The 26,270-nt window shown below is 39.3% G+C and overlaps 1 protein-coding gene across 2 annotated transcripts in view; it reads left to right on the top strand.

Annotated features, from left to right (window-relative positions):
* Positions 1-26,270, top strand: part of COG3 (component of oligomeric golgi complex 3) — a 73,521-nt gene that overhangs the window by 41,078 nt on the left and 6,173 nt on the right. Inside the window, exons 15-22 of one of the 2 annotated variants that reach the window (XM_045476822.1) lie at positions 5,473-5,597; positions 7,339-7,428; positions 10,941-11,004; positions 14,022-14,110; positions 14,220-14,354; positions 19,592-19,667; positions 24,239-24,366; positions 25,644-25,742. In XM_045476822.1, the coding sequence (XP_045332778.1) occupies positions 5,473-5,597; positions 7,339-7,428; positions 10,941-11,004; positions 14,022-14,110; positions 14,220-14,354; positions 19,592-19,667; positions 24,239-24,366; positions 25,644-25,742 (806 nt within the window). Of the gene's footprint in view, positions 1-5,472; positions 5,598-7,338; positions 7,429-10,883; positions 11,005-14,021; positions 14,111-14,219; positions 14,355-19,591; positions 19,668-24,238; positions 24,367-25,643; positions 25,743-26,270 lie in introns of both variants that reach the window. The other variant, XM_045476814.1, reaches the window with a different exon arrangement.

Raw genomic sequence — 26,270 nt, 5'->3', positions numbered from 1 at the left:
AAGAAAGTGAATTCAGTGAGAGGTGTTGTGTCTGAAAGCTCTGCTGTTTATAAAGGCAAGAATGAAGCCAGGTGGAGTAAGGTTAAAGACAGAATAGCACGGAAGAAGGCATGCAGGAATGGAAGACCGTGGATGCTTTTGGGGGAGTCAAGCGGTTTGGTATGTTTGGGTATAGGTTATTTGTAGGGAAGGAGCAGATACAGCAGGCCAGATAGGTGTCAGTCTCGCGGACTTTGAACTTCTTGGTAGTAGAGCGTATTGGCATAATTGTACCACCCGATTTGCATTTGGTAAATACATTGAGTGCCTGGGACTGGGATAAAATACTGATTGAAATGTATGGGATAGCTTGGACTATGGTGCATTTATCGCAGGTAGCAGAATTGTCCAAGAATCATCCTGGATTCTCATGAGTTTAATGTAGACAGCGAGCTGGTTTGTTGTCTCTCCTTCTAACTCTAACAGGGGCAGTGAAGCTCAGCTCCTCATGGAGCCCAGGATAGCCTGGGATTGGGATAGTGAGAGTGGGAACCTTTCAAGGATCCCAATTGCATCCACGTTCCCAGGTTCAGGGCATCATCAGGTATTGTGGGTTATTCTATGAACAGTTGATACCTTAAGGCCAGACTGCCAAGCAGACTGGGTATTCCCTCCCTGGCAAAGCCATTTTATCATGCTTGCCCCATAGGAAGAGAGACTAAAATTTTCTCCTCTGAAATAGAACCTCTGCCATGTCTTAGTATACCTCTTGGTCCTAGAAAACCTTTTCAAGAGTTACTGGAAAGACTAGATTACATTTCTGTCTTGCCAATCCTGGTCTTGTACATTTTCCCTTCCCCCAGTAGAGTCTGTATTCTTTTACCCATGCCTGGCCTTAAAGTATATAAGGTGATGTTGGCAGAACTGTAGAGACTAGTTGGGAGACTGTTTTGTTTTCCATTTGAAAGTTAAAGGTGATTTGAACCAGGGTACTAATGAGGGATGGAGAGAAGTTTATAGGTGAGACATACAGTTAAAAGCTTGAGTCAGTAGAATCTGATGACATCCTAGATGTGGGGGCTGAGGAAGACTTGGTAGGGTCCATGTGTATATCAGTCTGGAGCTGTGCTGTTCAATATGGTAGCCGCCTGCCATTGAGCATGTGAAATGTGGCTCATCTGAATATGCTGTTAGCATATAAAATGCACACCAAATTTCTAAGGCTTAATATGAAATAAAGAATGGAAAGTACCTTATTAGTAATTTCTGTCTTGATTACATGTTAAAATGATGATATTTTAAATATATTGGGCTAACTATATCAAAACTCTTTCCATTTGTGCTTTGTTTTTTTTTTTTTTTTTACCTTTTTTAATGTGGCATTTTAATGTGTCCCCTCTATCGCTCACATTGTATTTCTGTAGGGCAGTACTGCTCTAGAGCTGTAAAGAGGAGGACTAATCTGGAGATAAAGACAGTGGAGTGCTTGATGCTGTGGGCTTGTATAGGATCACCCCAGCGCTGAGAATAGAGTGATAATAACAGAAATCTGAGAGAGAGAGAAAAGTAAACCTGAGAGAGAACCTTAACAGATGCTGACATTAAGGAGCAAAATGGAGTATTCTGGGCGAACTGAGGAAGAATAGCCAGAGAGGTCAGAAGAGAGCGAGAGGGTAAGGTGTGATTAAAGCCACAGGAGGAGGGGTTGGCAGTGTAGTTTGGGTGAACAGGTGAGAAATAGGACATCACAAAGATACTGTGGTCAGAGTGGGATGGTAGGTTTTAATAATTACGAGGTGGAATCGTTTGGAGTAATAAAGTCTATAGAAAGGAATAAAGTACTTCTGAAAGGAAGTCTTAAGAACATCTGTCTATGGGGTTGGGGGTGCAGGGATGGAAATGAAGGTCTTCAGAATTCGGAAGGTCAGGGGCAACCATGTGGTTGTCTGTATGATTGTTGATGGTACTTAGAGTGGTGATAGAATTTGGGATGAAAAAAGCAAGACTGAGTCAGGTGGCAGGGGGAGCAAAAAAAGAGTATAATCACTTTTCTCGGTTCTTGGTTTCTTAGTGTGCTGGAAGTGAGAATGAGAAGCCTCCAAAGTGAGGACTTTGAACAGCATGGTGTTCACGTAGTAGAACTAGGTGTCTGGGCCAGTGTGAGGGACCGTTGTGTGAAGAGGCTGATTATCAGTGTCTTCAAAAGCACAGGCTCTATTCTCTGCGTAGAGCGGGTGAGAGGAGGGTGGGCCCAGAGACGACTCTGGAGGAAGACTGCCGGAGGCTGAGGGAGAAGCCCTGTTACTTGGCTTTGTTCTGCTCTTCAGAAGGGGCAGCTAGTAGACACTTGCCTTTTGATGGTTTGCCAGGTGAGTAAACTTTCCCTGCGTCGGTTGTTTTAATGCTAACTATTTTTCACAGGAAAGTGAAAAAATAAGCCAGTACTTAAAGTACAGTATTTTAAAGTACTTAAAATAGATTTGTTTCACTAAACTTTTATTTGGGGGTAATGTTTTGGCTCTTTATTTTGAAGGAGGGATCTTACAGACCTAATCTTAGCACAACTATAGATACTTAATCTCCTAAATATTCTTTGATAAAATTTGTCTAGTTCTTTTTAAGGAACTTCATATAGATATTTTAGTTTAAAGTAAGGCCCCATAGAGGGGCTTTTAAAGTCACCCAAATATTCAGAAATGAACTATTGTGACCTCATCAAAATAAAAAGCTTTTGCACAGCAAAGGAAACAATCAGCAAAACTAAAAGGCAGCCGATGGAATGGGAGAAGATATTTGCAAACGACATGTCAGATAAAGGGTTAGTATCCAAAACCTATAGAGAATTTATCAAACTCAACAACCCAAAAAAAACAATCCAGTGAAGAAATGGGCAAAAGACATGAATAGACACTTCGCCAAAGAAGACATCGAGATGGCCAGTCAACACATGAAAAAATGCTCAACATTACTCATCATCCAGGAAATACAAATCAGAACCACGATGAGATACCACCTCAACCTGTCAGAATGGCTAAAATTAACAACTCAGGCAACAACAGATGTTGGCGAGGATGTGGAGAAAGAGAATCTCTTTTGCACTGCTGGTGGGAATGCAAGCTGGTACAGCCACTCTGGAAAACAGTATGGAAGTTCATCAAAAAATTAAAATAGAACTACCCTGTGACCCAGCAATTACACTAGTAGGTATTTATCCAAGGGATACAGGTATGCTGTTTCGAAGGGGCACATGCACCCCAATGTTTATAGCAGCACTACCAACAATTGCCAAAGTATGGAAAGCACCCAAATGTCCATTGATGGATGAATGGATAAAGAAGATATGGTACATCTATACAATGGAGTATTACTCGGCAATCAAAAAAGAATGAAATCTTGCCATTTGCAACTACGTGGATGGAACTAGAGGGTATTAGGCTAAGGAAAATTCGTCAGAGAAAGACAAATATCGTATGACTTCACTCATATGAGGAGTTTAAGATACAAAGCAGATGAACATAAGGGAAGGGAAGCAAAAATAATATAAAAACAGGAAGGGCGACAAAACAGACTCATAAATATGGAGAACAAACTGAGGGTTACTGGAGAGGTTTTGGGAGGGGGGATGGGCTAAATGGGTAAGGGGCTTAAGGAATCTACTCCTGAAATCATTGTTGCACTCTATGCTAACTAACTTGGATATAAATTAAAAAAATAAATAAAAATACCAGAAAAATAAATAAATAAAATCACACAAGTATTACATGCTTTTGAAAAACAAAAACCTAAGCTTACAGAATTATAAAATGAAAGCACTAACCTACGACATTCTCCTCTTTGTTTTTGCCCATAAATCTATATACCATAATCTCCGGATCTCCTCCTAAGCCCAGGCAGTTCTGGCTCTTTTTTTTTTTTTTTTTTTCAACGTTTATTTATTTTTGAGACAGAGAGAGACAGAGCATGAACAGGGGAAGGGCAGAGAGAGAGGGAGACACAGAATCTGAAACAGGCTGCAGGCTCTGAGCGGCCAGCAGAGAGCCCGACGCGGGGCTCGAACTCACAGGCCGTGAGATCATGACCTGAGCCGAAGTCGGACGCCTAACCGACCAAGCCACCCAGGCGCCCCAGTTCTGGCTCTTTTTTAAAAAAAGGAATTATATTTTGCTTGGCTATCCTTTTATTTTTTTTTTTATTATTGAAAAGATTTCAAATATACAGAAAAGTAGAAAGAATGATACAATGAACAGTGCATACCAGCACCCGCCACCCGGATTCAAGACTTAATATTTTATCACATTACATATACATATATTCTTTTGCTAGTCATTTTATTTTTTATATTTATTTTTTTTTAAGTTTAGTTATGTAATCTGTACACCCAGTGCTGGGCTCAAACTCGTGACCCCAAGATCAGGAGCCACCTGCTTCTCTGACTGAGCTAGCCAGGTGCCCCAATCTTTTGCTGATGACTTTAAAGTAAATTATTGACATCATTGCCAGTTTACTCTTGAGTATTTCGTCATCTGTCCAGAAAGTAAGGACATCTCTTACATAACCATAAACCATTATTGCACTAAAACATTCAATAAAGTTTCCTAATGTCCTCTCATACCCAGTCTGTATTTCACTCTTCCCTCTTGCTCCAAAGTATTATATTAGCTCTGCTTTTGTGGCTCATTTCAACTCTGGTCTCTTGAGCTGAAGTGATTGTGCTTTCCTTACAAAGCCAACCAAGCCCCCCTCCGTCTCCTCACCCTTACCGGCGTCTGACCTGTCTTGGAAAGTGGGGGGATAATTCTCTTCACTTGGGAAATGGATAGACTGAGGAGGCCTGTAAGTGATACAGCTTAGATCATGGAAGGCAGGTTGTCAGGCAAACCAGCTTTGATTAATTTTCCTGTTTAACATTGCTTTGTTTTCTTGTCATTCCCCCACCTCCGTAGGCTCCCACTTGCTTCCACGTGACTACACACAGGTCTACCTCCTTTTTGTATAATGTGTATACACTGTTCATTTATTCCATAAAGATTATTGGTCACAGTTTGGGCATAGCTATTTGAGTTAAGCATATATATGAGGTATACACACAAACACACACACACACACACACACACACACACACATTCATGTGTATTCTTACTGTGTTAAATCTTAGCTATCACCGATTCGGGGGTTCCTGTGGCATTTTTTTTTTTTTTAAGATTTCTTTTTCTTTTCTTTCTTGCTTTCTTGCTTTCTTGCTTTTTTTTTTTGTATTAAGTAAACTCTACCCCCAACATGGGGCCCGAACTTGTGAATTCATGAGTTCCATGCTCTACTGACTGAGGTAGCCAGGCACCCCCTTGGCATTCTTGATTAAAGGTGAAGAAAATCTAGAAAAAATGGATGCCCCTAGGTATTGATAACTAAAGAGAACAAACAGGTTACAGTTGCCATGCAAGTAAGACGGACCTCTATGTGTATGAAATGTGTCTTTTCCATTTGGATTTTTAGGTTCAACAGAATCCCTCAATCCTAGACCGCAGACGACAATTTCTCCAGCAGATCTTCATGGAATGTGGTATCCTACAGTTCGAAGAACTCTTGTGTGTCTCTCCAAATTGTACAGATGCATAGATGTATGTGTGTAAATTCTTGTGTCTTTAGTGTAAATTGCTTGCTGTTTCACGTGAAATTTTTTAATTTTAATTTTATTTTAAGATATCGATGTAGTATTTTGTTTGGTATCAAATTCAAATCATACGATTTTTCAGTACAGAGGTAGGTTTAAGATGAGTCTAAGTTAGGAATTCTTAACCTGTGCATTCTTTAGAACCTTAGAATTCACTAGTGGCCTTTAGGGAGTCTATGAACACCTTGAAATTGCAGGCAAAATTGTGTATGTATGTTTATATTTGTGTCTTTCTGAGAAGGGTTATGGCTTTTATTGCTTTTCATAGGGACCTGTGACCACATGTAAGTTTAAAACTACTAGTTAAGTCATCTGTTTTAGTTTAGTTTATAGATAAGGAAAAAGACATGCAGAAAGGTTGTGACATGTCCAGTGTCACATGGGCATAATGTACATTTAGTATTAAATTTATTATTAAATGCATCTACTTTAGTTTTGTACTCCATTTAAATCAGCATCCTTGAGGGGCGCCTGGGTGGCTCAGTCGGTTAAGCATCTGACTTCGGCTCAGGTCATGATCTCACGGTCCGTGAGTTTGAGCCCCGCATCGGGCTGTGTGCTGACAGCTCAGAGCCTGGAGCCCGTTTCAGATTCTGTGTCTCCCTCTCTCTGACCCTCCCCCGTTCATGCTCTGTCTCCCTCTGTCTCAAAAATAAATAAAAGGTTAAAAAAAAAAATTTTTTTTTTAAATAAATAAATAAATCAGCATCCTTGATAAGTACTATTAAGGTTTCATGTGTTTCTAATCATGGTATTAATTTTCGTTGTTTGCTGAAATTAGCAGTACTTTTTTTTCCCTTAAGCACCAACTTAAACGTTGCATTGATTTTAGGTAAGAGTTATTGTATACATTCCAGAATGTTTAATGATACGATTAATGTAGATGCATAGTGGTGGGTGATTATCAATCTTGACAGATTATTTGTCTATATTTATTTACTGTTAGGAACTTGCTGCTGAAATGTAAGATTCAGTGTTTTTTTTGTTTTGTTTAAGTTTTATTTAAGTAATCTCTACCCAACATGGGGCTTGAACTCACGACCCCGAGATTAAGAATTGCCCGCTCCTCTGACTGAGCCAGCCAGGCATCCCTAAAATTCAGTGGCTTTACTTTAAATTAAACTGTGTAACAACTCCAGTAGCATATGAAGAAAAAAGCGATTCAATACAACAGCTGTGTAATTAATTGTCCAAATGCTACTGTTTCTTAAGAATATAGTTCACAGGGGTGTGTATATTCCCCCCACCCCCCGCATAGAGATACATTTTTTAGAACTTGGGTGACTGAGCCTTTGTTTTAAAGTTGGTTTTATTGAGTTAAAAAAAAAAAAAAAAAAGCCTCCAACATATTGAAGTCAGGGCTCCATGGGGTCAGAACCACATCTGCCTTGTCCACCCACCACTGTGCATCTAGCATTTAGCACAGAGCCTAGCATGAAATAGGTGCTAAGGAGATGTTGAAGGGTCACATGAGTGTCTTGAGAGATGCACATTACAAAAGCTTGTATTGGTCTAGAAATAGGAATAGGAGTAGGAAATGCCAGGGGGAATATTGCCAGTAATATAACTTAATTCAGCTATATTGAGGGTAAGCAAGCATTCATTGTTCGTTGTACTCGGCTTCCATTTTTTTCTTTTTCCTGTGTTGTGAAACACTTCAGGGTAATGTTTTTCTTTTATTTCACCAGAGGGCAGTGTTCCAAGGATTGTCCCAGGAAGCCTTGTCTGCCTGCATTCAGTCACTACTTGGAGCATCAGAGTCTATCAGCAAAAACAAGGTTTGATGAAGTGTTAGGTGAAATCTTGTTACCTATAATAATACTGTTCAGTACAGCATTTATTTATAGGCGCAGAAATTTAAAGCCGTGTTGGCAGTAGGATATGTTTGTTTAATGTGATTTAATTTTGAGGCCCTTTAAGAGAATCTAGAGCAGTTGACCCTTGAACAGCACAGGAGTTATGGGGCACAGGTCCCCCCACGAAGGTGAAGATACATGTAGAACTTTGGACTCCTCGAACACTGAACTACTAATAAATAGCCTTCTGTTGACTGGAAGCCTTACTGATAACATAGTCAATTAGCACATTTTGTATGTTATATGTATTATGTACTGTATTCTTAGAATAAAATAAGCTAGAGAAAAGAAAATGTTATTAGGAAAATCATGGGGAAGAGAAAATACATTTACATTACTGTACTCTAAAAAATGCACGTGTGTAAGTGGACCAGCGCAGTTCAAACCATGTTGTTCAAGGTTCAGTTGTATTTTGTTATAGTGCTAAATAAAGACTGCGCTGTATAAAAGAGTGCCAATTTTGCTAAAGTACCAAAAATGATACTTAGGTTATACATTCTGTAGGATAAAAGTTTCTTACTATACTCTTAGAAACTGGGGAGGTAGTAGATTCCTGTTTCCCTGGAAGACAAAAACTGTGTTTTCAAGGGAATGTAGCAATTTATAATCATCCTTCAGTGATGGTTTTAAATTGTTGAGCAGAGGAAATCTACTAAGTCAATTTGGAAGACAGACAGTTGTGGCCCATGGGTTGCATGACTGGAAGTAGTTGCCATGACTTTGTGACTTAGTTTTTAATCAAGAAGGGATCTGGGGCTGAAGGCCTCTGAGAATTTTTTACAGCCTGGTCAGAAGTGTTGCTCTGTTTAACCCTCTGTTAAAATACCTGTTACCCAGGGGGAGGGAGCTGTGGGAGGTATTTTCAGGGAAACCTTTTTGGCTGCTTGAGTCTTCAAGGCTTTAGATAAATTAGGGTAACACACACACACACACACACACACACACACACACACACACACAGCTTCCCACCAAAGAATTTGGGGTTCTTTTGCTAGGAAAGTTGTACCTCTGTGACAACTTCATTCTCCCACTCGTGGAATGGAAGGTTACAATTTTTGTTTGCTAGAAAGAGGATGGAAAGTTAGTTGTAGACAGGCAGATTTAAGTTTTAAAAAGTGTTCTAAGTCTGAGCTCTCACATTTCCTTTAATACACGAAATCAGGAAAAACATTCTAATATTAGGTAAATGGTTAAATAAATTATGGCATGTTCCATATAGTAGACTATTACACGACCATTAAATTTTTAATGAAGCAATAACATTCAACTTAAATATGTTAAGGCAAAAAAAAAAAAAAGGATACAAACCAGATATACATTAGGACTTCAGTGAAAACGCTTTTGAAAGCTTTTGGGGGACTGTGGATGATTTTCCCTTCTTTTCTCTATACTTTTCTTATTTTCCAGATTTTGTAGCATGGGCATGTGTTTCCTAGATCATCAGGAGAAAAAAAAATGACCTAATTTAAAAATAAGTGTATCGACTTAGGTCTTATACCACTGTTCTCTTTTTAAAGGGAAGTATGAAGGGCTTTTTGATTCTTCAGTCCTTACCCTGTGAGGCCTGTGAGGCTGTCCTGTTTTATCTAGCTTTGCTTCCTACATATTATAAGGGGTTGAAGTATGTATGAGGAAGCCCTCTATTTGGTAAGCATTAGCTAATTTATTGTCAGTGTGGAGTTTGCACTTTTTGCCTTTCAAGAAAATGATCACTTAATGTGTTGGCTTTTTAAGGCAAGAAATTGTTCTTCTGTACTTTTAAATTGAGCACCTAGTGTATCAGTAAATTACTAACATGGTACCATTCGCTGGATAACAGCTGCAGTAAAGTCAATCTATATTGTACTATTTTTGCCCCTTGGAGTTGTTAGTTTTTTGAAAAATAGAGCAAGTATTCAGAATGTTTCCTGCTTATTTAATGCTCTGTGTGCCAGAGTGCAAAGTGAGTTTCCATCAATAAATCATACTTCTGTATTGATTATGGGTTTATTTAGAAGGAGGGAAGAGAGAGAGAAACCAGAGAGGAGTTACTTTGTTTAAAAACCCCTTTAAAATTTTTATTATTTACTGAAGGACTTTATTCTTTTCCTAGTATAGTGTAACATCATTAGAAATATTTTCAAAGTAAAATTCTATCTTGAGTAGGCAGCAAGAACGAGCAGACACAGCCTTGCTTTTGTTAATATACAGACTTTTTCCTGAAATGAAAGTTATCATTTTTCACTGTTTCAGGATTGGGTCTGAGCTTTGGCAATAAAGCTTGAATCAAGACTGTTCCGGACAGGGCCTAACAGGGAAGATGCCCATGTGGCCGCTCTCTCTCTCTTTTTTTTTTAAATTTATTTATTTTTTAGTTTACATTCAAGTTAGCATATAGTGCAACAATGATTTCAGGAGTAGATTCCCTAAGCCCCTTACCCATTTAGCCCATCCCCCGTCCCCAAACCTCTCCAATAACCCTCTGCTTGTTCTCCATATTTAAGAGTTTCTTATGTTTTGTCCCCGTCCCTGTTTTCATATTATTTTTGCTTCCCTTCCCTTATGTTCATCTGCTTTGTATCTTAAAGTCCTCATATGAGTGAAGTCATGATATTTGTCTTTCTCTGACGAATTTTGCTTAGCATAATACCCTCTAGTTCCATCCATGTAGTTGCAAATGGCAAGATTTCATTCTTCTTGATTGCCGAGTAATCCCCCATTGTATATATATATACCACATCTTCTTTATCCATTCATCCACCGATGGACATCTGGGCTCTTTCCATACTTTGGCTAGTGTTGATAGTGCCCGGTGCAGCCACTCTCAGGGTGTAGGCAGGCAAGGCTCTGTTAGTGGGAAGATAATCCACAATGGTAACCCCAACTCATTTCTGCCTTTGGAAGCTCCTTTTGTATTTTTGTGTAAATGTGATTATTTCTGATATTCGGGGTATTAAAACCACTTTGACCAAACAGTGAGAGCCCTGTTACTTAACGAGAAGCTAGAAAGCTCAAGTCGGAATCATGCTCATGCTTTGAACTTGACTTCCTACTCCGTGCTGAGGTTGGGTCACTCCATCTCTTCTGTTTCTGAACCAAATTAAAGTAGATTTGATTTCTTTTTCTAAATGTGTTGACTTTACAACCTTTGGTCTGATTTACTTCCTTGGATTGACAGAGTGGATGGCCGTGTTAGTAAGGGTTTGCAGCAAGATTTTTCCAGGGAGTTCTAACATGGGTAATATGGGGAGAGTTCACTGCACACCAAGGGAGCGTGGGTACATACGGTTAGGTTAAGGGCCATGAACTTAGGTAGATTAATGTTGATTAATAACACATGTGTTTTATGTTTTTTATTTAATCTGTGATGATATCCATTTTTCTGTTTTACAATTTAGACTCAGATTGATGGACAACTTTTCTTAATTAAGCACCTTTTGATCCTTCGTGAACAGATTGCTCCATTTCATACCGAATTCACCATTAAGGAAATTTCCCTGGACCTCAAGAAAACTAGAGGTACTTTATTGTCCTGGCTGGCACAGTTGGGTGTGTTTGACCTGTCCAAATGTGTCAGCAAAGGTTATAGGTTTATTTTATGTTCATCTGCAATTGTTTTTGCATGCTGTGCTTGCTAAGCTTGTTACTTGTTCGTACTAAGCTGAGCTGTCAACATCCTAACTACGTCTAACTTGCTATATTTTCCTTATGAAGGGAACTGTATCCGAGCAGTTCAGTTTGTAATATAGCATTACTTCTCTTTGACTCTGCTACATATTACCATAACCAGTGAAAAAATGAAAAATCAGTGTAACAGCTACTTACAGTGTCAGCTAATTGGAGTGATTTTAAACACTGAGTAGAGTTTGTCAGTTCATGAAAATTCAGGAAGCCAGCTGGGTAAAATGGAGGAGTACTTATCTAAGAGTCTGAAAGAGTTGGGTTCTGTTTCTGGCCCATCATTTCCTGGCTCTTGTGTGATCTTGGATGGGGGTTTTAGCTTTTCTGTCCCAGGGAAAATGAGCAGAATCAACTTGTCATGATAACTTCACGAGGTTATTGAGATCATTAAGCATGAAAATGTATGTTGAAGTGCTTTATAAGCTTTAGATGCGTAAATAAGCCTAATTGGTATTATTAAATCAGCTAGTTGTTAAATAATTATGTGGATAGGAGTTTTGAATTGTTAATAGACATTGAATCATTTTGGGAAAGATGATTCATCCATCCTAATGATTTGTCTCTGACTGGATTAACAGAGCTCATTTCTAAAAGATCAAAATAGTTATTTTCTAAGATGTTGATCTTAAGTGGTTCAAGATATACAGTACTAAGAGTATCCCTAGTTTCCCCTACATACAAATTTATCTAAATTTTATCTTTTCTTAACCATTTCCAAGAGAATTAAGCTCCAATGCCTTAAGCCATTGTTTATATAATGAATCTCTCTCTTGAGTATTGGGGGAATTGAGAAAATAGTTACTCAGATGATTTCCTGTACTCTGTGGTTCAGGAGAACTCCAAATACAGGATTTGCACAGGCAGCCGGTTTTCAGTTCCCTAATGACTGCGCTTATAAAAATGGTGGGCTTGACTTAACTCACCTGAGAACCAAAGTGGTCTCATCATGAGCCATGTTAGAACAGTTTACTCTTTCTTTTCCTAGTGCTCTCTCCTTTTCACCACAGAACATACCTTTTGGTTCTGTTGGAATTTGAATAGTAAGCCTGTGTGTTATTTATATACTTTGTGATTTATTTATTTTTATAATTTTTAAAAATATTTATTTATTTTTGAGAGAGAGAGAGAGAGAGAGATGCACACAGAGCATGAGCAGGGGAGGGGCAGAAGGCAAGGGAGACACAGAATCCGAAGCAGGCTCCAGGCTCTGAGCTGTCAGCACAGAGCCCGATGTGGGGCTCGAACCCACGAACCGTGAGATCATGGACTGAGCCACCCAGGTGCCCCTATTTTTTTTTTTTTTTTTTTTAAACAGCAGCCAGGTTTCCTGGCTTTTGGCTTTTATAGGATGAATAATTTTTTTAGTGCTTATTCTCATCAGAGGCTCCCATCCCCTAACCAGTCTAGTTGATTCCCTTCTGTCCTTTCAGTGAGAGGCATGGGAATAGTGTTCTAACCTTGAAGGGTGCCAAGGGCTGCTGGTCCTTAACTGTTTTTAAGTGATGGGATAAAGTAGGGCTGATCTACTTTCTTTCACTTAATTTCTAATTCTTTTTTTATTTAATTTTTAATTTTTTTAAACTTAATCCAAATTAGTATATAGTCTCTCACTTAATTTCTAATGCATATTTGTTGCTGCTTAGTTAGTTCTAGTGTAGACCCAGTGAAGTGTGAGAAAATGAAATGCCCTAAGATTCTGGCAAATACTGTTATTTATTTATTTCTTTATTTTAACGTTTATTTATTTTTGAGAGAGGGAGACAGAGTGTAAGTGGGGGGTGGGGCAGAGAGAGAGGGAGACACAGAATCTGAAGCAGGCTCCAGGCTCTGAGCTGTCAGCCCAGAGCCTGATGCGGGGCTTGAACTCATGAGCCGTGAGATCATGACCTGAGCCGAAGTCAGATGCTTAACTGACTGAGCCACCCAGGCACCCCAGCAAATGCTGGTGTAAAGTATGTTTTCCCTAAAACTTATAAAGCCTGTGTAATCCTACAAAACTGATTTGATTCTATTTATCACAGTCTTTTAGGTTATCTGGTAGAAAAGACAGCAGAAGCAAGGAGCCATTTACCAAAGCTTTACTCTCAGTGCTGAGCGTGACAAAGAGGCCTTTTTCAGTCAGATCAGGGTGCGGGCAGTAGTACCCCTGTGTGTGTACTGTAAAAACCAGGGTTAGAAACGTTTCGTGCTCTGCTTTCTGCCGTGTGGGAAAGCGAAGAAATGTCTTTTCTGACTGTCACTTAAGAATACTTGCTCTCTTTAAACCTCTAACCTCTCATGACTAACACTGTATCTTATTGCATTTGAACATCAATGAGACCTCAGTTAGTGCTCTGTGTAGATTCTAGTTAGTCTGGAGGTTGAGGGGTAAATATGTCCTTTTGGTGTTTTCTTTCTGGCTGACACATGAGTTTATTCACTCTGCTTTTCAAATGAATAAATTTCTGTGCCAGGCAGGATCCTGACAAACGAAGCTGGGTAAGTATATGAATTGTTTTTTTTTTTTTTTTTTGAAAAACCTGTTTAGCACCCTAAAAGTAAAGCAGTGAAATTTTAAGGTATCAATTACCCTTTATCATTTTTCTTTTCTTTTTTTTTTTTTTCTGTAAATGAGTAATTGAGATCAATAGTCATGTCCCAAGTCTGACTTGTGGAAAATAACTGTGTGGTGGGTACTGTAGCTGTGGTTGCCGCTGATCTCACGCTCCTCCATCCATGGTGGTGAGTTGGTAGAAATGAAACTTCTCTTGCTTTGTGGTAACAGAGAACCAGTGTATATTAACACACTGAAACCGTAACTTGGCTTTTCCCTTAAAACCGTACGTGTTCACGGGATGAGTAATTTTGTTTCGCAGATGCAGCGTTTAAAATCCTGAACCCTATGACTGTCCCAAGATTTTTTAGGCTGAATAGCAACAACGCCTTGATAGAGTTCTTGTTGGAGGTGAGAAGGAGTCTGTTTCATTGGTGGCGGGAGATAAACGGCATTCTTTACACGTCTGGTCATTTCTAGGCACATAAAAACAGGAGGAAATTGTCATCTTCTTTTTAAGGGTACTCCTGAGATAAGAGAACATTATCTTGACTCTAAAAAAGATGTAGACCGTCATCTGAAATCGGCCTGTGAGCAGTTTATTCAGCAGCAGACCAAGCAGTTTGTAGAGCAGCTGGAGGAGTTCATGACAAAGGTAGAGACCTTGGTGCATATTTGCTAAAGTAATTTTGAATTCTTCCTTCGATTTCCTTTTGAATTACTCTCTTGTGAAAACTCTGGCAGGAGACAGCAACTAGTAAGCCCAAATCTTAATGATTCCGTCTGGGAAATCACCGTGTTTCCTGTTACGGAAGCTTTTTGGTTTGGACTTTTAGATACGCTTACACGGTTTTTGGTTTTTAAGAGAAAGAGTGCAAATTTTGACTCCTAGCCAAAATCTATCAGCTGGCTAAGGCTAGCAATGAAAAAATCAGATTATGGCTATTTTGACTTTCCTGTTTCGACCTAATCGGGTTTTTTTGTCGTCGTCGTTTCATTTTGTTTTAATACTTGAGTACGGTTACGAAGGACTTCATAAAAATGCTTAAAAAGCCTTGAAAATAGCTTTCATTTATTAAGTGTCTGCTGTCTGTCTGGACATGTATTGGAGGACATTATAAAAAGAATTAAAATATGACAGCCTTTCATCTCAAATTTACTTACCTAAGTCCAAACTGGGGAGACAGATGTATCTTTGAAAGGACCAGGAGTCAACTAAGTGAATTGTCTGTGAGTAGATTTTTTTGCTGGGGCCATCAATGCTACTATGCTTGAAGCCTGTGACTTTCGTTTGAAAGTCAGAAGGTATTTGTTTTTAAAAATAATAATAAATACCAAAAAAGCAAATACAGAAATGTTAAAGCAGTCAAGCTACTCTTTTGTTTATCATTGGCACATGGTACATGTTTACTGGATTTCAGTCCATTCATGTTAAGTATTTGGAGTACGTGTGTTTTTTCCTCACCACATAAATTTAAAAGGAGGGTGGTAGAAATGTTTCCTATTGGGTTTTGAATTTTAAAAAATGGCACAAGTATTGATACTTTGTTATTTACAGGCAAGTCATTATAGTTTTTGCGGAAATTGTCCTTATGTGTGTAGATTGTACCCTTATATGTGTTTGTATTTTTGGGAGAGTATCCATGTTAATACTGATGGGAAATATTGTAGGTGAGTATTCTGCAATAACAGAGCAGCAGAATGAATCTTCTGACATAAGCAAGTGGATTATAATGAAATCTAGGATTAAAGGGTTTTTCTGGAAAAGCAGTCTTTGTAGAAGTCAAGAGAATATAAATTCACTGATGTGGCTGTCTAAGTGAGTTAGTATAGGTTTGGTAAATCTGGTATAACTCTGTAATTGTGCATTTTGGAAGGCTCTGGGCACTATGCACATTTTTTATTTTTATTTTTATTTTTTTTTTTTTTTTTTTTTTTTTTTTTTTTTTTTTTTTTTTTTTTAAATTTTTTTTTTTCGACATTTTATTTATTTTTGGGACAGAGAGAGACAGAGCATGAACGGGGGAGGGGCAGAGAGAGAGAGGGAGACACAGAACCAGAAACAGGCTCCAGGCTCTGAGCCATCAGCCCAGAGCCCGACGCGGGGCTCGAACTCACGGACCGCGAGATCGTGACCTGGCTGAAGTCGGACGCTTAACCGACTGCGCCACCCAGGCGCCCCTATTTTTATTTTTTTAATGTAACTTATTGTCAAATTGGTTTCCATACAACACCCAGTGCTCATCCCAACAGGTGCCCTCCTCAGTGCCCATTGAACATTTTTTTTAAAATTAGAGGTTTATGGGGTGCCTGGCTGGCCTAGTCGGTGGAGCGTGCGACTCTTGATCTTGGGGTTGTGTGTTCGAGTCCCAAGCTGGGTGTAGAGATTACATGAAAATAAAATCTTAAAAAAAAAAAAGAGAGAGAGAGGTTTTATGTAGAAAACATGTGTTCTAAGCCTGAATCATATAATGGTTGTCCATGAACATGCTACACATCTATAGCGGGGACACCTCTTTTAAAATGCACTACTCATGGAGGGATTGGAGAGGGAAAGGCCCTGCCTCTGGACATCACTGAGAAGTCAGTCCCATCCCCCGTGCTCAGTCTCAGCGTTGCCCTTGCTCACATCATTCACTGTTGCCTCATTATCTTTTGTCAACCTCGGTCCCTCACTGCTCTTCAGACTCCAGTCAGAATATTTAGTAGATACTACAGCTCAGAGGACTGAGCATCCCTTTTATGTTATCTTATTCCAAATTCAGGTCCCTTCCCCCATCCTGTTGGAGTGGAGTGAGTCAGAGACAAAGACGTACACACGCACAGGCATACAGCGGAAGCACTCGAGTTCACACAGATAAATGTGATCATTTAAGACATTGCTTCTTCGAATTTGTGGACCAAACATTTTTCACTTCTTATCTGGTGAATGTTACTAGAACAGCAGAGGCAGAATAAATGATTTTAAAACTTTAAAATTATTTTCTTTAAGGGTAAATCTGCAAGTGCAGAATCTTATGCCTCTTTTATTATAGTTGGCATTTTATAAGGCAGCCAGTGATTGTACCTTGATGAATGATTGCAAGAAAAGCAGCATCCATAGGTGCAGAAAGGAAACCGTATTTCATCTCTGATTTGGATGTATGCTTGTAGGTCTCTGTATGTTACCATTTGGGTGTAAGCCTCATTGACAAAATGTTCTCAGCTTGTTTTTAAGTTTGGACTGGTTTTTAAAATATATATGGGTTTGCATAATAAAACAAGCCGTGTGAGTGGAGAGAACATTCTTAGGTTGTCTGAAGACTTGTTTTTGAGCCTACAGACTTGGGTATGATTCTGGTTCCCTGTCATCTGCTGTAAATTGGCCTTCTTGTTTAGACAGTTTCTTCCTTGGGTCTGCTTGTTGAGATGCTTTGTTTTCATTAATTCTCAATACCTTCCTGGCACCTAGAGAGAGTAAAACATCTTCATTTCACAGATTGAGAAACTAAAGTTTTGCAGAGTGACCCAATATACATAAGACAAACATTTCTACATTCTTAATCTGATTGGTGTAAACATCCTCCCTGATTTTTTTGGTACAATCAATGAAGTTTTTTGAGGAAAAAAAAATGCTAGAAGAACATATATGGTCTATTGCCCTATTTCTTGGCTCCTTGAAAAATAACTTTTTCTGTAACTATTTGAGTGACCTTTAAGGGAATGTAATACTGTTCTGAGTGTTGGAGACAGAAGTTCATATGAAAACAATTTGGATCAGATATCTTCTGTCCAACTCAAAAATGATACTTTTTCTTATTGTTTTAGAATTCCATTGTACTGAACATTGCTTGCAACAAACCTTTAAGTAGGGGTTGAACTGGTCATGGGTATTAGAGAGCCTAGAATTTTGACTCAGGAAAGCTGAGCTCTCTCTAGACCCCCTTCCGCCACCTCCTGAGTGAAATGGTAGCAAGGTAGTTTCTCCAAGCATTGCTTTTCTCTTGTCTGCAAGCAGAGATATGGCTGTTGTATCCCTCTTCCCTGCTTAAGGGTATTATGAGGACCAGAAGATCACTTCTGTAATAGACTCTGTAAATGCTGCAGAAATGTTATAATAAAATATGACAAATGTGAAGGTCAGGTTTTCCTTTAGCAAAAATCCGAATGAAAACATTTTAAAGGAAGTACATTTCCAGTTTATAACTACGCTAAAGGTGTTTCCCCCTGGTGGGACCAGTTAATGCTAAAAATATTGTATTTGGCAATATTCATTTTTCTTTCAAGCAATTTACTGAAGTGTTGTGAGTTTATTCTTAATATTGTCTCTGAAGTATTATTAATTTCAGCAGCAACACTATAAGTTTAAATTTTTTTCTGATTGTAGTGCATGTGACAGAATTTGACCTATAAATTTAATTTTTGTTCTCAAGGAATTCTATAACCCAGTACGAAATTAAGATAGAAAATATGTAAACATGATGAAGTGTATAGCAGTGTCATCATGGGACAGTGATGGGTCTGTGTTCATCTCGTAGGGATTTTGGACAAGATAGGGTTAATTGGGGAAGACTTTTGAAGAAAAGGCTCTTTGCACTTTGACCTAAAGATAAGTATATTACCTAGACAACAGAGATGGGGATACAAGCTTGTGTTGCTTTTTAATATAAGAATAATTGATACAGTCTAAACCTATAGCATTTATGTCATTATGAAATTGATTAACTTCAGGAATAATCAGTGGAATAATAGGAAGCCATTACTATTAAAACCTAACTGTTGGACACAGAAAAATGTCCAGAATTTAGAGTTAAGTGGGGGAAGAAAAAGATGTCTGAGCACCGTGTTCCTATTTTTATAAATGTAGACCCATGAACATGTTTACATATTTATGTTGGGAAATATTTTGGATAATATATACTGAACATGAACATGTTTCTCTTTTAGCATTGTCTAATCTGTAATCCTATATGTGATTTGTTTTTAAAAGCTGCAGCTCACCATAAAAATTAGATACAGAGAGGAATTGAGTGACATAGGAAAGGGGTAATTTTATACACCTGGCAGCATGAGCAAAGGCCTGGAGTGGTCAGGAGTGTGAGCTTGGATCGGAGTTAACATTGTGTCCTGTTTGTGCCCATCTTCTGCCTAAATATTTTTGTGGCCCTCTTTATTCGAAAGACTAGGCTCTCACATTTTTCTGCTGAGACTGCAGTGAGGCCAAGGTCACAGCCTGGACCACAGGCACCTAACAGTCCATTAATAAAAATGTTTTATGCGGTTTTTGCCCTTCATCTTCCCCAACTACGCCTTAGCCCCACCATAATTTGCCATCTTAAGAACAGACTTGCCCAAGCGGCCAGATGTACTTTTTTGGTTTGCTTCTCTGTACTGATGGCTGAGCAATGAAAAGGGAGACGACTAAAAGGTGGGCATCCAAATCGACCTATAACACTGGTTGGTAGAGTGTGCCTTTTGAGGCTACTTGAAATCAAGTCCTATTTGTCTTCATAACATTCTCTCTGCCTGTGATAAAGTAAAAATAGCATTTCTAGGTATGTGAAGGAGATTTTGTCCTGCTGGGGTGACACTCTTCTAACAGCATATGGTAATAATTTAATGTGAATGTAATCCACTTAAAAAAAGACCTGTTTTGTGTTCATATTTCCCTGGGTCCTCAGTTTTGCCTTCTGTAAAATGTTCAGGACATTGGTGTTCAGGACAAGGTCTGAACGTCATAGGCCTTTAAAATCACAAAAGAATTTTTAAAATGTGTTATTAGTTGAAAGGATTATGCGTTATGATGCAGTTTTTAGGATTACACCTTTGACTATAATTACGTTTTAATAGGTTCAGATGGTGTTGTGTGTCCTTCAAGAGTGGTGACATTTTTCTTTTTGTCTCATCCGCCAGGTTTCAGCATTAAAGATGATGGCCAGTCAGGGAGGACCCAAGTATACTCTTTCACAGCAGCCTTGGGCCCAGCCAGGTATTCACATTTTACTATTTGGGATTTCTTTTTTGGGATGTTGATTAATTTGCATTTATATGGTCTCTGACAGCTTCGAGTTGGTTTCCTGCTCCTCCTGTGGTTTGTGTTGATGCGGGATGCAGTTTGGAGCTGACAGGTCTTAATGGGCCAACACTACCTGCATTTCAAAAAGCATTCCAAGGAAAGAAGAATTAAGAAATACACACACGCGAGTTAAAAATGAAGCGTGGCTTAGATGGAAACACTTTGATTCTGTACACCTGCTTTTCATTGTGCTAGAGCTCTGATCAAAACCCTATGTGTGGTGGTCCGAGATTACGGAGGGGGCGCTGCTGTTCTCAAGTAGTAAAGGAAGAAGTGCTGGGTCATTACTTTGTTTCACATTTTATGCAGGTTGCTTCCTCTGTTTGTTAACATTTTAGAGTGTTCGAGAAAAGTTACAAAAATTGTGTTTGCGGGGGAATTGGCAGACGATATCATTGTCTGATTGGCAGATGATGCTTGAGATGTTCCAGTCTTACTCTTCCCTAAATGTAAATTTTTTTTGTGCCAGAGGGATTTTTTTTTATTTTTTTTTTGTCTTTAGCGTTAGCCCTCAGACATTTAAAATCATGACGTTGTGGGTTACTTCTGGTTTGTTTTGTGGCATTTTAAGTTGTCGTTTAAACTGGAATGAAGCGTTTTGGTAGATTAGTATTTTTCGCCATTCTCCAGCCCATATCATGATAGAGATTTTTTGAAACCAAAAAGAGCAAAATGGAAAAAAAAAGTATTGTTTTTAATTATGGACAGGCTGTATCTGAGTTGGTGGGGCAGCTTTTTGCTCAGAGTGAGACAGATCCAAATTCAGGTTTAGCATCCATAAAAATTGACTGCCTACAGGCACCTAATCTGGTGTTAGGTCTTTTTTTTTTTTTTTTTTTAATTTTTTTTTTTTCCAATGTTTATTTATTTTTGGGACAGAGAGAGACAGAGCATGAACGGGGGAGGGGCAGAGAGAGAGGGAGACACAGAATCGGAAACAGGCTCCAGGCTCTGAGCCATCAGCCCAGAGCCCGACGCGGGGCTCGAACTCACGGACCGCGAGATCGTGACCTGGCTGAAGTCGGACGCTTAACCGACTGCGCCACCCAGGCGCCCCATGGTGTTAGGTCTTTAATACAGTTGGTTTTCAATATCCAAAGAATGTTAATGTTTGTCAGGTATTTATTTCTTTTGGGGAAAAGAGCTGAGGCCATTCTAAACATTTTCAGTTATTCTTATTAATGCCTCAGGTTAATTTGAAGTTGAACCAGAACTAAGAAGCTGAAGGGGAAGCTGAGTATCTCACAGGAGGATTTGCAAATGTGCAGAGTTATCACTTGTGTTTGAATGGAAGACAGGATTTTATTTCAAAACTTTGTCCCATCAACTTTGATGATGTTATATAGGTTTGCCTTGATTTGCTTTATTGCAGATAAACTTTGTGACTGTTTTAGGCTTTTTGCTCATTGTGATGGAGACAGTGAATGTTTTACTGTCTTCATTATTTGAAACCTTTGTATCACGTGTGAGATTGAAATCTTCATTATGTTACCAGCGGACAGAGATCATACTTGGTGCGGTAGCACGTTCTGTCAGAAGACAGAAAACGAGATTCTTTTACTGTAACACTGGACATTCTAATCGGAGTTGGCTGTGGTGGTGGCCACCTGTCCTGGCCCCTCTCAGTCAGGATCAGACTGGTCACTCCGTAAGTCAGCACAGTTCCAGAAGGAGTTCTCACCACACTTGGATTAATTGGGACTGTGGCTCAAGGTTTCAGTCACTTACAGGACTTCTTTAGAAATAGCTGATTTTATTTTGAACGTTTATACAAATGAAACTCTTGGGGGTGCAAGAGCTATTTTTGAAAGAGGTAGAATCTAACAGACAGGTATAGGTGTATTTAATACATCCAAGCCCAGGGACTTGATGCATAATTAATATATTTTTCTTTCCTCTTTGGAAAGATTCTCTCTCACTCAAGACAGGGCTGTCATTTTCTCCAGCGGAATCTTAGTGGAGCTCCCAGTGTCAGGCCTGCCGTGCTCTGAAGCATTACTAGCACAGTCATTAGTAAAACAGGAGTGGACAGAAGGAAGCTGACAGGAGGACAGGTTGCAGTGGGGCTTGCTCTTTTGTCATGAACCCACTTCCTGTCGTGAGGGAGGACGTTTGGCAGATACAGCGGTGGCGCTCTGGTTTGCCTGGTCGTATCCTCGGTCCCGTGTAGCCGCGTGGAGCTGTGGAGTTGCTTTTCCTTCACCTGTATGACCAGAAGTCCACTTTTATTTTATTTAAAAAAAAAAAAATTTTTTTTAACGTTTATTTATTTTTGAGACAGAGAGAGACAGAGCATGAATGGGGGAGGGTCAGAGAGAGGGAGACACAGAATCGGAAACAGGCTCCAGGCTCTGAGCTGTCAGCACAGAGCCTGACGCGGGGCTCGAACTCACGGACCGTGAGATCATGACCTGAGCTGAAGTCGGCCGCTCAACCGACTGAGCCACCCAGGCGCCCCGAGAAGTCCACTTTTAAATGGCAGAGAGATGTTCGCCCTTTTGGGGTGGGAGCCTCAAGAACAATCTAGGGACCTGTCTGGGGCCCTGGACACCCAAGGTGACTGGTTCATGCAGACTTGATCAGGTTTCTGGGAATCATTTCACAATAGACTCAAAGGAGATTGGGTTATAAATTAGGATGCCAGTTTGTTAACTTACTCTGAGAAATACACTTTCATGGGAATTAGAGGGCTCTATTCACTGGGCCTCACACCCACCATTTGGTTACCAAGGGCTCTGAAAACTGACTTAGGGATTCTTGAAGTGTGTTAGGACAGGACCAGAGCCCATGGAATTAAGTGCCCTGTAGGAGCGTTCATCTGTTCTATGAAAAATAAGCAATTCCCGGATTGTTTGTTCTTTCTTCTCGAGAGCCTTGATACTTTCTTACCCCGTTCTGCCACCCTCAGTTAAAAAAAAAAAGTTGAATATGGTATAAAAATTGAGCTATTAAGTATATAAAACGAAAAGTAATTCTGTTTTCCACCTCCAAGCTAGTCCTCTCAAAGGTAACCACTATAAATAGTCTCTTTCCCCCAATTATTATATATGTACCAGCATATACGGACTTTACAAATGTTGTAAACATAAGATTATACTTATATTCCCCCCCCCCTTTTTTTTTTAACTTATTCTGTATCTTGGAGCCCTTTCTATACCACCACATCCAGCTCTGTGCATCCTATTTAATGGATGTATGGAATGCATCACTGTAGCATTGATGAATTGATAATTCTATTAATAGATAATGTATTTAGTATTTTTTCCCCACCCATTCTTTTATAAATGTCCCTGTACACACGTATTTTGGTATTTCGTAAGTATATTCGTAGGGTAAGTTTCTAGTAGTGGCAGTGTTAAGCAATAGAGTATATGTGTATTTTCAGTTTTGCTAGACCTTGCCTAATATCCTCTAGAGAGGTTGAACCAATTTATATACTCCAGGGGCAGTGGACTAGAAGACTTGTTTCTGCACACCCTTAACCAAATGTGGCTATTCACAGTCTTAGTAATTTTTACCAGTCCAAAAATATCTCCATTGTTTTTTGCTTGTTTGTTTGTTTTTGAGAGCGAGAGCGAGAGAGGGAGAGTGTCTGCATGCCAGGGAGGGGCAGAGAGAGAGAGAGAGAGAGAGAGAGAGGGAGAGAGAGAATCCCAATCAGGCTACATGCTTAGCATAGGGTGGGTGGGGGTTTGATCCCATAAACCATGGGATCATGACTTGAGCCAAAATCAAGAATTGGACGCTTAACTGACTCAGCCACCCAAGTGCCCCGTCCATCGTTTTAATACACATTTCTTTAATCATGAGTGAAATTGAACATCTTTGAAATTATTAATCATTCTTTTCCTTTACAGCTTTCTAGGTAGTTTCCTCTTTTAAATCACCTCATACAGATTACTATTCTTCTTTTTCATTTGTATTTCTTTTCAGACACTATACAGTGGGCTATGTAATTATGTCAGTTACAGTCTTCTGGAATTCTGTACCCTTTCTGATAATACAGTATATGAATGTAACAGATGGGTTTTTAGTTACCATTAAATATGTGTGGATATTGTTGGGATGATCTCACAAGACAAGAGAGCATCTCTTACTGTGAGTCAGTTCTGTAAATGAGTAAGCTCATTCATAAGTTAATTCTTCCTAGTGTCTCTCTGCAAATAATTTTTTATTTTATCTTAACTGTCACCTAGGAATTCCAAAGGAACACAATTATAGCCCCTATAAGTGTCCTGAAGGGTATTGGGGGAATTCTTTTGCTGCCCCAGCCTTTGGAAGTAGAATTTTGTATATAGCAGATACGTAGTGAATGTTTATAGGGCTTGTAATTAAACTTGGTCGATAGGAAGAGTGAAAGAAAATTGGGGGGCACATAGAGATCTTTTCTTTGGCCGTTTTTCTCTCCCTTTATTCCTCTGAATGAAAATGGAAGTGTTTCTTCCCTTTTTCTTTGTAATACTAACAAGGTCCGTTCTTTCCAGCAAAGGTCTGTGAGCTTGTAGCAAGTGCCTACAAGACAATAAAAGCGAAGCTGCCTCTGACCTTGAGAAGTATGTCGTTGTACCTATCCAATAAAGATACAGAGTTCATCTTGTTTAAACCTGTTAGGGTGAGTATTGTGATATTTTATTTGAATGTTGGCCAGTCTCTTCAAGGGTTCTTGCCGTGTCTACTATTTTCTTCTTCCTGTGAAATTTAAAAATGTTGGTATACGATTCTAGGAAAGTTGATTAATAATCACTGTGATTCTTGAAGGGCTTACAAGCCAGCACCTGCCTGATTATATCCTCTCCACACCTTTGTTTTAAGTTCTTTATGTTACCTATGGCAACAAGATACTTTTGATCTTAAAGTACAAATTAGTAAAAAAAAAAAAAAAAAAAAAGTCATCAGACCCTAACATTGAATGCAGCCCAATACTTGAGAAAGCACCATTTCATGAATTATGCTTCATTTTACTGGTGAGTAGTGGAAATAAATGGCTTGCAGTGGCCGCCCAGGGATTAAATGTCAGAGCAAATTTAGTGCTCATAACTTCCAGCTCTGTGTTGAGCTCACCTCTTTACCGAATCATTGGTTGATTTTTAAAGTACATTCTATGTATCTGGAAACTTTATTATCTTTTGTGTGAGAAATTGCTGCTGGGGGCTCTTACTGTTCTCGAGGGGGACCTGGGGGGGTGGGGGGGGTGGGGTCAGGGCTTACTAGAGTTTAGTTTTTCCAGGGAGTGTATTCTGATAAGTCTTAGGTTGTGCTAGCATGTGAATTATTAAGTACAAATTATATGTCTTCGGTAATCTGATGAAAGATACATTTCCTCCACTGTTTGGCTAATATCATTAAGATTTAGCATTCTTGGAGGGTTGCCTGGGTGGCTCAGTGGGTTAAGTGTATGACTGTTGATTTCAGCTCAAATCATGATCTCACGGTTTGTGAGTTTGAGCCCCACATCGGGCTCTGCACTGACAGTGCAGGGCCTGCTTGGGATTCTCTCCCTCTATCCCTGTCCCTCCCCTGCTTGCATGCTCTGTCTCTCTCAAAATAAATAAATATTAAAAAAAAAAAAAAAGATTTAGCATTCTTAGAGAGAGGCAGACCAAGGAACAGACACATAACTGTAGAGAACAAACTGATAGTTAGCAGAGAGGAGGCAGGCAGGTGAAATAGGTGATGGTGATTAACGAGTACAGTTGTCATGATGAGCAGTATGTGTTTATGGAAGTGTTGACTCTCTATATAGAACACTTGAAACTAATATCACACTGTATGTTAACTAGAATTTAAATGAAAACTTAAAAAGATTTAACATTCTTGGTGCTTTGTGTTCAAGACAACCACATGTTTCTGGTGACTCATTTAATATGATTGCCTCTTCTTCTTTCTAAGAATAATATTCAGCAAGTTTTCCAGAAATTCCATGTTTTGCTGAAGGAAGATTTTAGCCCTGAAGATACCCAGATCATTGCTTGTCCTTCTATGGAACAGGTAATCCATCATCAGAAGATCCTTGTTACTTTTTTTTTTTTTTTTTTTTTACATTTATTTATTTTTGAGAGACAGAGTGAGACAAAGTGAGAGTGGGGGACAGGCAGGCGGAGTGGGGGAGAGAGGGAGACACAGGATCGGAAGCAAGCTCCAGGCTCTGAGCTGTCAGCACAGAGCCCAACGCGGGGCTCGAACTCATGAACTGTGAGATCATGACCTGAGCCGAAGTCGGATGCTCAACCAACTGAGCCACCCAGGCGCCCCTTTTCAAAAAAAAAAAATTTTTTTTTTGATCCTTGTTACTTTTATTCCTTCTTGGTTGTTTTACTTGAATAGATAATGTCTTTGAGTAACTATGTTTTTAATTTTAATTAAAAAAATTATACATTACTGGGGTACCTGGGGTGGCTCAGTCAGTTAAGTGTCTGACTCTTGATTTTGGCTCAGGTCATGATCTCATGGATAGGAGACAGCCCCACAACGGGCTCCTTGCTGGGTATGGAGCCTGCTTAAGATTCTCTCTCTCTC

This window comes from Leopardus geoffroyi, chromosome A1 (genome assembly GCF_018350155.1).
Source record: "Leopardus geoffroyi isolate Oge1 chromosome A1, O.geoffroyi_Oge1_pat1.0, whole genome shotgun sequence".
Lineage (NCBI taxonomy): Eukaryota > Metazoa > Chordata > Mammalia > Carnivora > Felidae > Leopardus > Leopardus geoffroyi.
This window is presented reverse-complemented; position numbering and strand designations above follow the sequence as displayed.